The sequence below is a fragment of the Sander vitreus genome, chromosome 8, assembly GCF_031162955.1.
Source record: "Sander vitreus isolate 19-12246 chromosome 8, sanVit1, whole genome shotgun sequence".
Lineage (NCBI taxonomy): Eukaryota > Metazoa > Chordata > Actinopteri > Perciformes > Percidae > Sander > Sander vitreus.
The window spans coordinates 530,307-544,960 of NC_135862.1; the positions used below are offsets into that span (position 1 = coordinate 530,307).

The 14,654-nt window shown below is 43.0% G+C and overlaps 1 protein-coding gene across 1 annotated transcript; it reads right to left on the reverse strand.

Annotated features, from left to right (window-relative positions):
• Window positions 1-6,993: 6,993 nt before the first annotated feature.
• On the reverse strand, window positions 6,994-10,045 carry LOC144521720 (uncharacterized). Its single transcript, XM_078256282.1, has 3 exons — window positions 9,953-10,045; window positions 9,486-9,868; window positions 6,994-8,478 (listed from the first exon to the last, which is right to left on the reverse strand). Exons 2-3 carry the CDS (start codon window positions 9,690-9,692, stop codon window positions 8,335-8,337), a joined length of 351 nt encoding a protein of 116 aa, XP_078112408.1. The 5' UTR covers window positions 9,693-9,868; window positions 9,953-10,045; the 3' UTR covers window positions 6,994-8,334.
• Between the last annotated feature and the right edge of the window lie 4,609 nt (window positions 10,046-14,654).

Sequence of the window (14,654 nt, forward strand, 5' to 3'; positions counted from 1 at the left end):
ACAAGGCTTTGGAATACCGCAGGCGCGTTAGTCAAACCGAAAGGCATCACCAAGTACTCAAAGTTACCCTGGGGCGTATTAAATGTGGTCTTCCACTCATCCCCCTCCTTAATCCGAACCAGGTGATAGGCATTGCGAAGAGCCAACTTGGTGAAGATTTTGGCTTGCTGTAGGGACTCAAAAGCGGAGTTAATTAAAGGTAGGGGGTACTGGTACTTGACAGTTATGTTGTTAAGGCCTCGATAGTCTATGCAGGGTCAGAGGGTCTTATCCTTCTTCTCAACAAAGAAAAACCCCGCCCTAACTGGAGAGGAGAACAGACAGATGAGTCCCCCATTAGGAGAGTCCCTGATGTAACTCTCCATAGCCTCCCTCTCTGGTCTAGACAGATTATAGAGCCTGCTGGTGGGTAAAGGTGCATCAGTGAGCAGTTTTATCTCACAGTCATAGGGTTGATGCGGAGGAAGGGAAAGTGCCAGGTCTTTACGAAACACCTCCCTAAGCTCATGGTAGTCAGAGGGGATAGTGGACAAATCAGGAAGCTCAGTGCAAGTGTCTCTACTGGTACATCCAGCAGGGGGAAGGGCTGACTGTAAACAGTTTGAATGACAGAATGGGCTCCAACTAGCAATTCTTCCAGCCGACCAATCCACGTGTGGGTTATGTAACGTTAACCAGGGAAACCCCAGAATAACAGGTGTATTGGGAGCAGTGATAAGGTTGAAGAATATTTTCTCATGGAGATTGCCAGACAGAACTAACTTGATGGGGAGGGTGACATGAGTTACATGGGCCAGAAGTCTGCCATCCACGGACCTGGCAGTGCGTGTCTCAGAGAGTTGACCCTTCCCTCCGCAGTAGAGGCACTCACCGGAGTTCCTACAATGGAGACGTTTGGTCGGAGATAGGTGAGCTCGGCCCACTTGCATAGGTTCTGGTTCTTTGAGGAGAGCAGTTTCTGTGCTGTGGAGGGGGCGAAAATCAGATTGGAGAGGTTCAAATTGGTTATTGGCATGAAGATGGGTTTGTAGTTGTGAGGTGACTATACGTTCCAGGGTTTTAGACAGAAAGGGGATTGGATATTGGGCGGTAGTTGTTGAGGGAGGAGGGATCCAGGCCAGGTTTTTTAAGGAGTGTTGAAGGCAGAGGGGACAGTTCCAAGGGACAGTAAGGATTTGAAGAGGTTAGTGAGGTAGTGGCATAGGACGGGGAGGCAGGACTTCAGGAGTGGAGTAGGGAGGGAGTCAAGGGAGCAGGTAGTGGGTTTGGAAGAGCTGATAAGTTTAGAGATTTCAGGAGGGGTGACCAAGTCAAACTGGGAGAGGAGGCAGTGTGGAGGAGGGGTCGGGAGGTCAGGAGGGATGAGGAGAAGAGGGGCCGTGGTAGGTGCTGGAGTAGATACTGGGAGGTCAGATACAGGGGATAAAGTTTGATAAAGGATGTTGATTTTGTCAGCGAAAAAGTGGAGGAATGAGTTGCAGAGATCCGGAGTAGAGGTAGGGAGGGTGTTGGTCCGAGGCTTGATGAGGTTGTTCATTGTGGAGAAGAGGGTTCTGGGGTTTTGACAGGGGTTGGTGAGGATGGTGGAGAGGTAGGCAGATTTGGCAGCAGTGAGGGCATCTTTGTAGGCAGTGAGGTGGAGTTTATAGGCTTCATGGTAGACTGTGGGAGATGATTTTTTTTGTCAGACATTCAAGTTGGCGGCCAGTTTCATTTTCCAGAGTGCAGGTGTGTACCAGGGTGAAGAGGCAGAGTGTTGAGGGAGGTAGACAAGGTGGAGTTGAGGTGGTTTGTGTGATCATCAGGTGAGGTGAGGGTTGAGTCCAGGTGGAGAGTGGTGGAGAGCAGGTCAGAGAGATGGTGGGGATTGATAGATTTAAAGTTGCGGAAGGTGAATTCTCTGAGGAGGTGGGGGCGTGGGGTTGGAGAATGGATGGTGAACCATATCAGTTTGTGATCAGAGAAGGGAAAGAGGCATGGATGGAGGTCGAGCACCGGTTGGTTTGTGGAGCAGACCAGGTCGAGGATGTGTCTTTTTTTCATGGGTGGGGAATGTGACATGTTGGATGAGAGTCAAGTTGTCCAGTAAAATTGTGAATTCTGATGAAAGCTTGCAGGTGGGGGAGCCTATGTCAATATTTAAGTCACCAAGTAGCAGCAGACATGGAGAGAGAGATGAGGCTAGTGTGAGGAGTTCAGTAAAATCAGAGAGGAAGGAGGGATTTGGTTTAGGATGACTGTAATGGAGGAAAGAGCTTTAAAGGCGAGAAATTCAAACGCTGATACTGAGGGGAGGATGAGTTCTGTGATCTGGAAGTTCTGATTGAAAATATTGGCGAGACCACCTCCACGGGGGATGGGCAGGGTTTGCAGATGTAGTTGTAGACAGGGGGGGATGCTTGGTTGAGGGAGAAGAAGTCGTTGTTGCCAGGTATCGGTGAGCAGAAGGAAGTCCAGAGTGTTGTCAAGGATTAGTTTATGGAGATCAGGATCTGTATTGTTGAGCAATCGGGTGTTGAGGAGGGCAAAGTTGGCATGGTGAGAGGGTGGTGGGATGGGGACAGGCTGGAGAGATCTGAGGTTGTCCGGGTTAGCAGTGCATGTGGTCAGTGGGGAGGAGGGTATTGCAGTTGAGGGGGGACAGTGAGTGTATTTGCAAATGATTGGAGAATAGGTGTATGTGAAGTGCGGATAGCACTGTAGTCCAGTCCAGGTTTTCTGTGCAGCCTGAGGGTGCGATCAGCCCTATGTGATCCAGTGGGAGAAGCATTCTGATGACGTGGGAGAGGTGCGACAGAGCATGCAGGTCACCAGATGGATGGAATGGATTGTCCGTGGTGGAAGTAGTCAAACTTGCGGCGAGAGCTTCTGTGGATGTAACAGTGTCGACATAGAAGTCAGAGCTGTTTGATGACTGGGATGCAGGGTGGAATGGAGTAGTTGGACATATCAACCAGTTGCAGAGTTGAATATTTGAACATGATGCCGGGTGGAGGGACTGAGAGCTCCGTGATAGCAGTTAGCTGTGGACTAGGGGCACAGAGGTGGATGACTGATGAGTGCCAAAATGATCCACGGCATTACAGGAGGAGATGAAAAGGTGGAGGTTGCCAGTGAGAAGGAGGTAGGCAATCGGGTAAGCCGATATAGCAGCTAGGATTAGCCGCCACGCGTTGGGTGAACGAGGGCAGCCAGCTAGCGGCTAACCGACGAGCCGACAGTCGGGTTGAGGAGCCTGAACACCTTCTGGAACCAGCTGAGGGGCTGTCCAGAGTTAGAGTGAATCCAGTGGGATGAGATGAAGGAAATAAACTTGCTTTCCTTCAAGGGTACAGCGAACACTAACAAACACGAACACAAGAGGCAATAGCAGACGGAGAAGCAGCGAATAAACAGCGCCAGCGTCCTCTCACGTCGACTGTATGTTAAATACCCAAAACTCCTAAACAACATCTCAGAGCTAGGCTATAGGTGCAACGGAGATGTTGCTACTTATACCCTTAACTGAATATTGTGCTTATTAAGTGACATTGTGACTACCTGCTGCATGCTACTAGTCCATGAGTTTGCGTATGTATTGTACTGCATCTGTAATATTTGTGTCCCTGTACCATTTTTTTTTCATGTGGACATAAATAAAAGGTATGTGTGTGTGTCTCTTTGTGTGTGTGTCTGTGTGCGTATGTGTTTCTGTGTGTGTGTGTGTGTGTGTGTGTGTGTGTGTGTGAAAAGTTAACTCTCTCCTTGATTTCATGTTGTTTATGGAGAAGGAGAACCTGGAAATGAGTCATGGGGGAAATGCAACGCTACTACCAGGAACTGAAACTCTTATTATTCAAACGACCGCGCCTTACTTTGTTCCGTTTTACCATTGCTCACTCCTTTACAGAGAAGAAGTCTTTGCAAATATGTAGGAGTGTGTGCCATTAAAGAGGTCAAGAGTCCTGACACAAAGTCCCATGGCTAGTTATGGTATCTTGCATTAAACACATTCCTGCTTACTTGGGTGTGGTATCAAAAAAAGCTGAAATGAAACTGAACTGTAAGCAAAAAGTAATGACTAATTCAACCATGAGTACTTTGGGTTCATGTTTGAGTAAAGCTTTCTCAAAACAGCCCAATTTCTGTGCTAAAATAAAATAAGAATAAGAACACACTACTCAAGAAAGAAACTCAAGAAAGAATGTACAACAAATAGTGACTAAATATATCCAACCTACTTAAATAGTATATAAAATATGTAAGTAAACATATTGTTTTGCCTCGGTTTGTGGAACTCTTAGGGGTACGTGTTTAGTGGGGGGTTTAGGGGTCCTCCCTCATGCAAAAAGAAGTTTTTTCAATTAAAGTAAAAAGGAATTTCAAATAATTTTGCACCATTATTACTACTAACATAGTCTATCTGTGTCTAAAACATATATACAGTTTACAGTAAATATGTAGACTACCAAATTATGTTCCAGATTTCTTTCAGTAGTTAATGGAGTTTGTTGCTAATATTCATGGTGTCTGGATGCATCTTTTCCAGGTGAACTGATAAGAGTTTTACTTATTTTATTATATATTATTATTATTAGTGAGGCTTGATGAATAAATGATGAGTGATATTCAACTTCCTCCAGATGCTCTGATGTGTTTTAATATGACCTGTAGGGATGTAACGCTACACGGTGAAGAGATATCAATGTGTAAAGATTACAGCCAGTTGAGATAAGAAATGAATGTGGATGCAGTTTCTAAACGTCCTAAGGTGTAATCTACTTTAGATTGACCTTGTTTGACTTCAGTCCTCACTATGTCTTCATCAGTCTCCATGCTGGTCTTTCAAAGAGGGGAAGCTCATTTTCGGCCACCATCATAAATGACAAAATTCCAGGATCCATCCCAAAAATCTAAATAATATTGCAAAGACCTTATGGTGTTATGTTTTCTATAGGCTATCCTAATATTTCTGTAATATTTCAAGACTTGGCTATAGGTTTACTCTGATATCTGCAAAAGATTCCTTTGAATTAAAGGCTAATAGCGTCTTCTAGACATTTTAAACATGTAAACAGGGAAAAGGAGCATTCCATAAATTAATTTATCTAAAAATATGATTTGTTTTTGTTCGTATTGGATGACTGGAGGTCCAGTTTACCCCTTTTTGTTTACCACCTCACTGCTGCTAATCCTGTTACTAATTAACCTTAGTGACTGTGATGGTGATGATGGTGGTGATGATAATGAATTTTAGTAATCCTGATAAAAAACAATCTTTAAAAGTTTGCAGCTGTATCACAGGCTATCGTCTCTCCTCTCTCTGACATGCACACACACTCTCTCCTGACACATACACACAGACACACACACACACACACACACACAGTGTGAGTTTGTAATGGCTTCGGCAATATCTGGTTGACAATATTAGCATTGTCTGCCACCATGTGCAGTTTGCTAGCTGGCTAGTTCACCCCTACGACACTAGCCTAGTCTACTGAATGAATGAACAAACGATCTAACGAAACGATATTAAACTCAAAGGAGGAAATGTGGGAATTAGGTTAAACTAAAACAAGGAATGAGGTGTATAATTGTATAAATGGATGATGAAAATTGGCTAGCAATTTCGCCAAGCAAATACCAAGAAATAGGTTGCAGCAGTTTGTCTTTCGACTAAACTTGCAAAATCTGCGATGGGACAGAGCTCGAATATGTTTGAATGAATATGAATGGGATGGCAGTAGCTCAGTCAGTAGGGAGTTGGGTTGGTTCAAGTCCACATATGGACCAAAGTATGGTGGTGGACTGGTAGCTGGAGAGGTGCCTGTTCACCTCCTGGGCACTGCCAAGGTGCTCTTGAGCAAGGCACCGAACCCCCAACTGCTCGGGGCGCCTTTCCATGGGCAAGCTCCCTCACTGTGACATCTCTCCATTAGTGCATGTAGAGGTACTGAGCATGTGTGTGTAATCCAGGCCTGTGTGTAATGTGTGTAATAACAACAGAGTGAAAACATTGTAATTTCCCCTTGCAGGATTAATAAAGTATACATTATTATCTTCGGGGACTTTTTATAGTACAAATCGCTGTTAATCAAAAGGAGATGCAGTCTTTCGACAGGAGTCCAGGCCAGCCCACTCCTCCATTCACCTCCAGAGACGCTGAGCGTCCGTGGGCGGGACATAATTGCAGCATGTATCCAGTGACTGTCTAGTTTCAACAGGTTCTCACACTCATCTCGTAAAATGTGGACGCTTGGTCAGGTGCCTTTGTCGTTCATCGGGACTATTGCAGTCCCTTTAGCGCTTTAAGTAAACGCGCTTGGTCGGGACTATTGCTGTCCCTTTTGACGCAGTTATGTTACGGTTCCTTGACACGCGGGAAAAACAGGACGGTTGGGTTCAGGAAAGGGTCGTGGGTGGGCGTACGGTTCTGTGACACGCGGGAGGAAAGAAAAATCGACTATAGCTATTGGAATGATTACGGGTTGCTAGTTTCGAAGCACTGAAAAAAACTATTCAAAGCAGGCCCATAGAAGTCCATGGACGCCAGGGTTCAACAGGGAAATGCACTGTGACACAACGGGAATGTATGAGAAGGATGTCAAGTCAGTCGACCTGCTATATGTAGCTGATTCTGAACAAACTCGTCTTCCAGATGAACCTGTTTTAACACATTTTTTAGTCAATAAAATGTTAACACAATAGTACATATTTGACCATTAATGTTTTGACATTTTAGGGGAAGCCGAGCTTCCCTTGCAGTCTCAAAGACATCGCCTCTGGTCTTCTTAGTTTATTTATCTAAAAAGATTAGTTTCTCTTTATGTATTCAGTTGAAAACACTGGCGAGACAGCTACATGAATGTTTTTTTAATAAGTGATGAATTAGGTTTTGATCCTGAATGTCTTCTCCTGTTTTTGCTGATGGAGCTCCAGATAATGTTAGAGAACTAACCTGAGCAAAGGTTCTGTTGATTGTTACCAATCAATGATTTGAAGGAGTCAGAGTAGAAGTGAGAATAAAATGTTTTATTAATAGTTCATCTTGCAAACAGAAAGCTTTTCATAAAGTAGAGGAGGAAACAATATAATACATCAGGCCTGAATAATCTCTCTGAAACAACAAGCTTTAACTGACTTATTGAACTAAAGAACCCTAAAACACCAACAACCTGGTGAATGTAGACCAGGAGTCTGCAGCCTTCAGCCCTCTGCAGAGGCTCCCTGCAGCTCTCACAGACAGTAATGTTATTTATCAGGGATGCACCGAATCCAAGATTTGGCTTCTGATTCAGCTGAATATTGGGCTTTATGACGGGGCAGAGTTTTTTTCCACTGAATCAAACCCTACACTTGCACTACACGTGCTACGCTGGTTGACGCAATGATGCCGCCGCTGATTACGGAAAGTTGTTTATGTAGGTGGACCGTTCAATGCAGTAGGCTGTGGGAAAGTGAGCAGAGAAAGTGTTGTTTGGCAGTACTTTCAGTCAAAAGAAGGCCATTCAAGTCCAGCTACATGTTCAATCTGCAATGCTGATTAGTCTGGTGGTGGCGAGGACCCTAAACAATACACAACATCACCGCTGTTACAACATCTGGTATGAAACATCTGGAAGAATACGAGCTGAGCATGAAGGAATCTACAGACAGCAGCCAGAATGCAGCAACTTCAGGTACGGCAAAGGAAGGACAGTCACTGTTTACTTCATTAATGTGTTGACTGTGTTCATGGACTGAGGACGGGACGAGGATTCAGCAGAACCTCAACCAGGGGATTCAGGATTCAGCAGAACCTCAACCAGGGGGTTCAGGACTCAGCAGAACCCCAACCAGGGGATTCAGGATTCAATAGAACCCCCAAAAATCATGTTTATTGTTGTTTAAGGCTTAAAGTCGGCTGTCTTGAGTGTCCTTAGACTAGCTATAGAGTCCAAATATAAATAAAGAAGTCTCTTTAGAGGACAGATTCATTTGCTTTCACCGCCAACGCTGCTGGGTTATCATTATTGCTGATTGATCTGCAGAGAGAATCTACCTTCATTTTTTAAGCTGTTGCGGCTCTGGATAGATTCATTTTTTGTTTTTTGGGGCATATTGGGCCTTTATTTGACAGGACAGCTGAAGACAATAAAGAAGAGAGAGCAGAGAGGGGGGGGATGCCATGCAGTAAAGAAAGGAAGGACTGAGCCTTTTAAACATGGAGCGCACGCTCCCAGACACATTTCTTTTTTTTGGGCCAGAAATGGCTCCATGGATAGTAAAGATATAGACCAAAGATTAAATGTACAGGGTACCTGAACCCTCACACCTTTTTCTTTTCCTCCTAACAAATAGAGAAACAACAGCTCAGGCAGCAGCTTTGGCAGCAGCTTTGGCTGATTTCAGTTTCTCCAAAAGTTTGGGCTTTTTTTCTTTCACCAGTTTGAGATGCTCTGCTTCCAGCTTCTTCCCCACAGCGCTGCTCCTCACTTTGTCCCAGTCCTTCTCCGTCTACACACCAAAGAAAATATCAGAAAATCAGGTAATGAATCATCAGAGTCAACAAGCACAAAAGCTTGAGCCTCCAGCTACCAGGCTCCTCTCCTGTGGAACCAGCTCCCAGTCTGGGTTCAGGAGCCAGAGCCTCCAGCTATCAGGCTCCTCTCCTGTGGAACCAGCTCCCAGTCTGGGTTCAGGAGCCAGAGCCTCCAGCTATCAGGCTCCTCTACTGCGGAACCAGCTCCCAGTCTGGGTTCGGGAGGCAGACACCGTCACCACCTTTAAGAATAAACTTAAAACTCTCCTCTTTGCTAAAGCTTATAGTTATAAAGTGAGGAGTTGCAGCGTTCGCCCTAGACCAGCGGGGGAGGGTGATGGCATCCCTTCTCTTGTCTGCTTCTCTTCATAGTCATCAGATTCACCTACCAACCCTTATAGAACTGGCCTGGTTTGCCTTGGACCAGCTCTTAATTCTGCTGTTACAGTTTTAGACTTCCTTTGACACACTGAGCTCCTCTCTCTTTCTATCTCTTTTTCCATCTGTGTGCATCCATGTCCCAGAAATGCTTGTTACTAACCTAGCTCTGGGGAGCTTATTCCCCCGGAGTCCTTATCTTTTCTTGCCCCGCAGTTTTCTTTGGATTAGGGTGGCACCTTGGTCCTGCCCGACGCCCTGCAGTGCCCTGCTATGCCCTGAACTACTACATCTATTATTTCTAGTCACTGTTTCATTATCTTGATTGTTATTGCCACTGTTCATCACACCCCCAACCGGCACCGTCAGACACCACCTACCAAGAGCCTGGGTCAGTCTCTAAAACTCCCTGTCCTAAAAGGGAGTTTTTCCTCACCACTGTTGCACTAAATGCTTGCTTGTGGGGAAGGTACTGGAATTGTTGGGTCTTTGTGAATTAGAGAGTGTGGTCTAGACCTCCTCTATCTGTAAAGTGTCTTGAGATAACTCTTGTTATGATTTGATACTGTAAATACATTGAAATTGCATAGCCTTAACTTCTCACCATATCTTTGAAGGCCTCTCCTTTGTAGTAGCTCTGTGATGCTGGATACGTCAGTCCCTTTTCACCGAGCTTCTCCAGGCTCTCAGCCACCATGTGCAGCTCCTCTTCCTCTCCATCGAAGGCATACAGCTTTCTGTCCTCACAGGTCATCAGGACCAGCTGATCACACGGGCACAACTTCCCCTCCACTACTCCTAAAACCTTCATGTTTACTATCTTAGGAAGGTAGAACTTCCCCCACCCATTCAACTTGCCATGATTCCCTTTGTAAACGGTGTCTTCCAGGCCTCCTATCTTCAACCTGGCACCAGCTGGCTTCTTTAAGGTAATGGTCTTCTTATTCTTGGACACAAAGTCTGAAACCCATTTCAGGTAATCTGGATCTGCAACCAATGGCAGACAGGAGGAATTAGGATGGAACATGTAAAACACTAACCATAGATAGTTTTATGACATGTGTAGTATACCTTTTACTTTGGTGCTTTCCTTAAGCAGAGCCAACAGCTGATCAGCTGACCTGAAAGGTAGAAAAATGATTTAACAACAAAAGTGAGTTAACAACAACAGAGAGTGTTTTTCGGGGATGTTATGTCACACTGAACTAATGAAATCAATTAGACAACCAACTAAAATCAAACAGACTACACATAAATAAATTTAAATAAAGTCAATGAGTCCCACCATGTAACACTTTATAATTATTAAGTATAACTTCAATACGTGTCTGTCATTCATTAATCATTTAATCTTCCCTGAACAGAACAGAAAAACTGGTTCTTACTGGGGGGGGTTGGCGCCATTCTGGGTCTCTGTAGAAAACAAAATGTGTTCATCGTTAAAAGTAGTGGTGGAAAAAATACTTCAAACATTTATTCCAGTACTGAAAGTAATGAGATTACAATAGAATAAAATATTAATATTATCACAGATTCTGGGCCGTTATTTTTTTATTCAAAGACAAAACACTAAAAAACCCTTTTAAATAAAAAACACTGGGTGATATATATATATGTATGTATGTATGTATGTATGTATGTATGTGTATAGATATATATATATGTATAGATATATATATATGTATATATATATATATATATATATATGTCTATATGTATATGTATATAGAAGTGGTCAGGGGGTCTCGACTGTTGTAGAAAGACGTGGCTGATCTTTAATATAATATCTACATTGCCCATTATCAGCAACCATTCATCCAATGCTCCAAAGGCCCATTCTGTTCACTAATCTGATATCATTTTAAAAGGCTAAGTTAGAAAACACTGAGAACCCTTTAGTAATTATATAAACTCATAATGTAATCTGAAAACTGCTGCCCTGGTTAAAAAAGACAATGCAACAGATCTCAGCTGGTATTCTGATCTTGTTGGTTGTTGTTGGTATTCTGTCTGGAATGGAAATTTCTAAGTGACCCCAAACTTTTGACTGGTAGTGTATATATATATATATATATATATATATATATATATATATATATATATATATATATATATATATATATATATATACACACACATATACACACACACAAATACAGACACATGTGTGTATCTGCTACTAGGATTATAGGGTAACGTGAAAAATGTATTTGAGTTCTGAGGGAAAAGAAATCTGAATTGTGACTTTAAACTCAGAACTCACAGACATCTTTCTACCTCTCCTGTCGTCCTCGGGTCAAATCAGACCCGTTTTCTAAAAAGTTTCTGTATCGGAAATTTGGGTTTCTTTCAACCACACTGTCCAAAAAAATAATGTGGATGTGTGGATGGTTCCATACAACGCTCTTCACGAGTAAAATAAATGATGGTTCATTACTTGCATTGAATCTGGATGTTTTATTCAATTTCACAGCAATTGAAAAATAAAATGGTCAAAGAATGTTGAAAAATGTGACAAAAACATGGAAAAAATTATAAAAACGTCAAAAAAAACCAACAGACAGCACGAGGGTTACCAGAAGATTCTTAAAGATCTTAAATTCAGATTTTAGTTTTCACAACTATAATAACAGTTCAGTAGGTCTGTACTATATATATATATATATATATATATATATATATATATATATATATATCATATATATATATATATATATATATATATATATACATATATGTATCAGTGTTTAGTCCCTCGCAGCAGCACTTTGTTGGACTGCTTACAGCAGCAACACTAATAACTGTGGCGTCACAACAAAGAATCAGCAGAAACATATTCCCTCTTTGTTCTTTTCATCTCAAATCAAATGTTTCAGAAAGTTCAATTCTAACCAATGTTCAGTAAGCTACGTAAAAGGCACAAAAACAGAGCAGCAGTTCTTCTCAATAATGTGACTACATTGTTTTAACAGAGATAGTTAAGACTGAAACTAATCCATTGAAAGGGTGAGAGAAATCCTCATCAAACCAACTGAAATAAGATGTGTTACCTGAGCTGAAGAGTAGACTGAAGCCATCACCGTCCTCACAGAGATATGACAACAGCAGGAACATGTTGGAGACGCCCTCTCTGTGCTGCCTTTAAGTGCTCTTCAGATGTTGCAACATTTCCCATCAGTCATCAGTTCAGGGGGAAACTGTGGAAATATTGCCGTCAGCTGGTAGAAATCATCTCCTACAGGGAGAATAAAGACTATCAGCTGGTAGAAATCATCTCCTACAGGGAGAATAAAGACTATCAGCTGGTAGAAATCATCTCCTACAGGGAGAATAAAGTCTATCAGCTGGTAGAAATCATCTCCTACAGGGAGAATAAAGACTATCAGCTGGTAGAAATCATCTCCTACAGGGTAAAGCTGCTCAAAATGGGCTTCTCTCATTGGTCACATTGGTGAATTTCGTCACGCCACTTATAGAACAGCTACCAAGGTCTTACAAAGCTAACGCTTGGGTCCGATTTCAATAATTTGCAGTTAGCCATCAATGTTGGTAAAACGGCCCATATTTGACCTCTACATAGTTGATTTCTCGCATAAAAAAGTCTCAGAAGTGAATTTAGTACTTACATAGCGGACCTCTGGAGATCTGCGTGACCTAGCTAGATTCAGAAGACTAGCTGACCTCAGGTCAGTGGTGTAGCTGATGTAAATGTTGGGGTGAGAAAAAGTCTAGGAGTTGGGATGCTGACTCAGCTTTTAGCTTTGTTGACATTCGCCTGTTTTCAGCAGCAGTTTTAAACTGTGAGCTGTGCAGATGACGGGGGTATCTCTGTATGTCCTAGTTACCTCCAAACTGTCCTTATTACACTATGACACGGTACACTTGGTTTTGCAGTCTATCACCCTTTAACACCCAAACATAAACCTAAAAACATTCATATTCTCCGACAGCACCATCTAGTGTCGACAACACAAACAACAACAACGTCACGCTAAGCATTTTATTACATCAGAGGTTTTAAACATCATAAAAACAGATTCAGGAGTAAAAAATAAAAGGCACTTCACTTCCATCACCTCCATAAAATAAGTTCTCTTTTCTCTTTTTTACAAATATTCACACACTTCTCATCGTAGATATAACAACATGAATCTAGATCACAGATATTCTAAGTATTGGTAACAGGAAAATCAAACACATGCTACCAGTTAGTCATAGTACAATACTTACACACAAAAATCATAATCATAGTACAATAATTATACATACATCATAGTCATAGTACAATAGTTACACACCAAACAGACAAACCCCCCCCGTTAGAGGAGGAGTGAACTGACAGAGGATGTTTAGATCCTGTTTGAATTACACACATGATGACGTTTGTCACTTTAAAAGATAATTTAGCGAGTGGACACAGGAAGGGGCGGGACTTGGCCTCTATTTTCAGAACAGAACTCCTGCAGCAACTTCTGATTGAAAATGTCATTCATAAAATCAGAACCGACTGCAGCTGGAGATAAACTCTTCATCAGTGTTTAAACTCTTAATTTACCCTAACTGAACAGCTTCAGAGACAGAGAGACAGAGAGAGACAGAGAGAGAGACAGAGAGAGACAGAGACAGAGAGAGACAGAGAGAGACAGAGAGAGAGAGAGAGAGAGACAGAGAGACAGAGAGACCGACAGAGAGAGAGACAGAGAGAGAGAGACAGAGAGAGACAGAGACAGAGAGAGACAGAGAGAGACAGACAGAGAGAGACAGAGAGAGAGACAGAGACAGAGAGAGACAGAGACAGAGAGACAGAGACAGAGAGAGAGAGAGACAGAGAGAGAGAGACAGAGAGACAGACAGAGAGAGAGACAGAGACAGAGAGAGAGAGAGAGACAGCGACAGAGAGAGAGAGACAGAGGGACAGAGAGAGAGACCGAGGGACAGAGAGAGAGAGAGACAGCGACAGAGACAGAGGGACAGAGAGAGAGAGACAGAGAGAGAGACAGAGAGAGAGAGAGACAGAGACAGGTGTACTCAGAAGAGTATGAACTGAGAGTCCCGACCAACAACCCGTTAACGTTCTCTGATGATATTGTTATGAAAGATAGAGATGAGCCGTGTGTTGCCAAAGCTCACATGGGTTAGAATGATGTTTCTATATATAACCCGAACCCTTCCCACTGCCAGGGCTGCAGCTGGAATAAAAGGCTAAAGCAACGACAGTTTATGGAAAGAACAAGTGGAATTATGGTCTAGTGCCTGACTGATGAGGAAGTGATATTAATAAGCGTTGTGATTTCCACATCTACAGCGTCAGCTATTATTTTGCCAGCTGTCCTCCTGTTTTAGGAAGCTGTAAAACCGTGTCTGTGTTCTTCATATTTATGTAGAATTATAGTTTGATCTTCTTCTGTAAAATATGCTGCTGTGGTAGATGTTTGTGATTGGTCGTGCTGTGCTAACCCCGCCTCTTTTACGTGAAGGTGCTGGTCTCTGGACTGGGAAACCCTGATGGTTGACTGAGCTAGTTGTTAACCAGCGTGGTGACACAGCTCATGCTGGACCACAGTTGGTTGAAACAGGGGGGCGTTGGACACCCTGCTGTGAGCGCTCTGCCTTTTTATCACCACAGGTAAACATACCTCAAAGCTCGCTGCACAGCGCTGAGAGGAAACATCTCGTCCTCCTTCAACCAGGGAACAGACACTGATCCTCAGGCCACGTGACTCAGAGTGTGGCGTAGCTCCGTTTGTTCCCTGAAGTTAGAACAACTCTCTGT

What these genes read in the sequence shown, in the direction of transcription:
- LOC144521720 (XM_078256282.1), bottom strand. Translation starts at nt 9,692, where the DNA reads ATGAAGGTTTTAGGAGTAGTGGAGGGGAAGTTGTGCCCGTGTGATCAG. An exon ending in GAGAGGCCTTCAAAGATATG is followed by an intron (nt 8,479 to 9,485) that starts GTGAGAAGTTAA and finishes TTTGGTGTGTAG; the next exon opens with ACGGAGAAGGACTGGGACAA.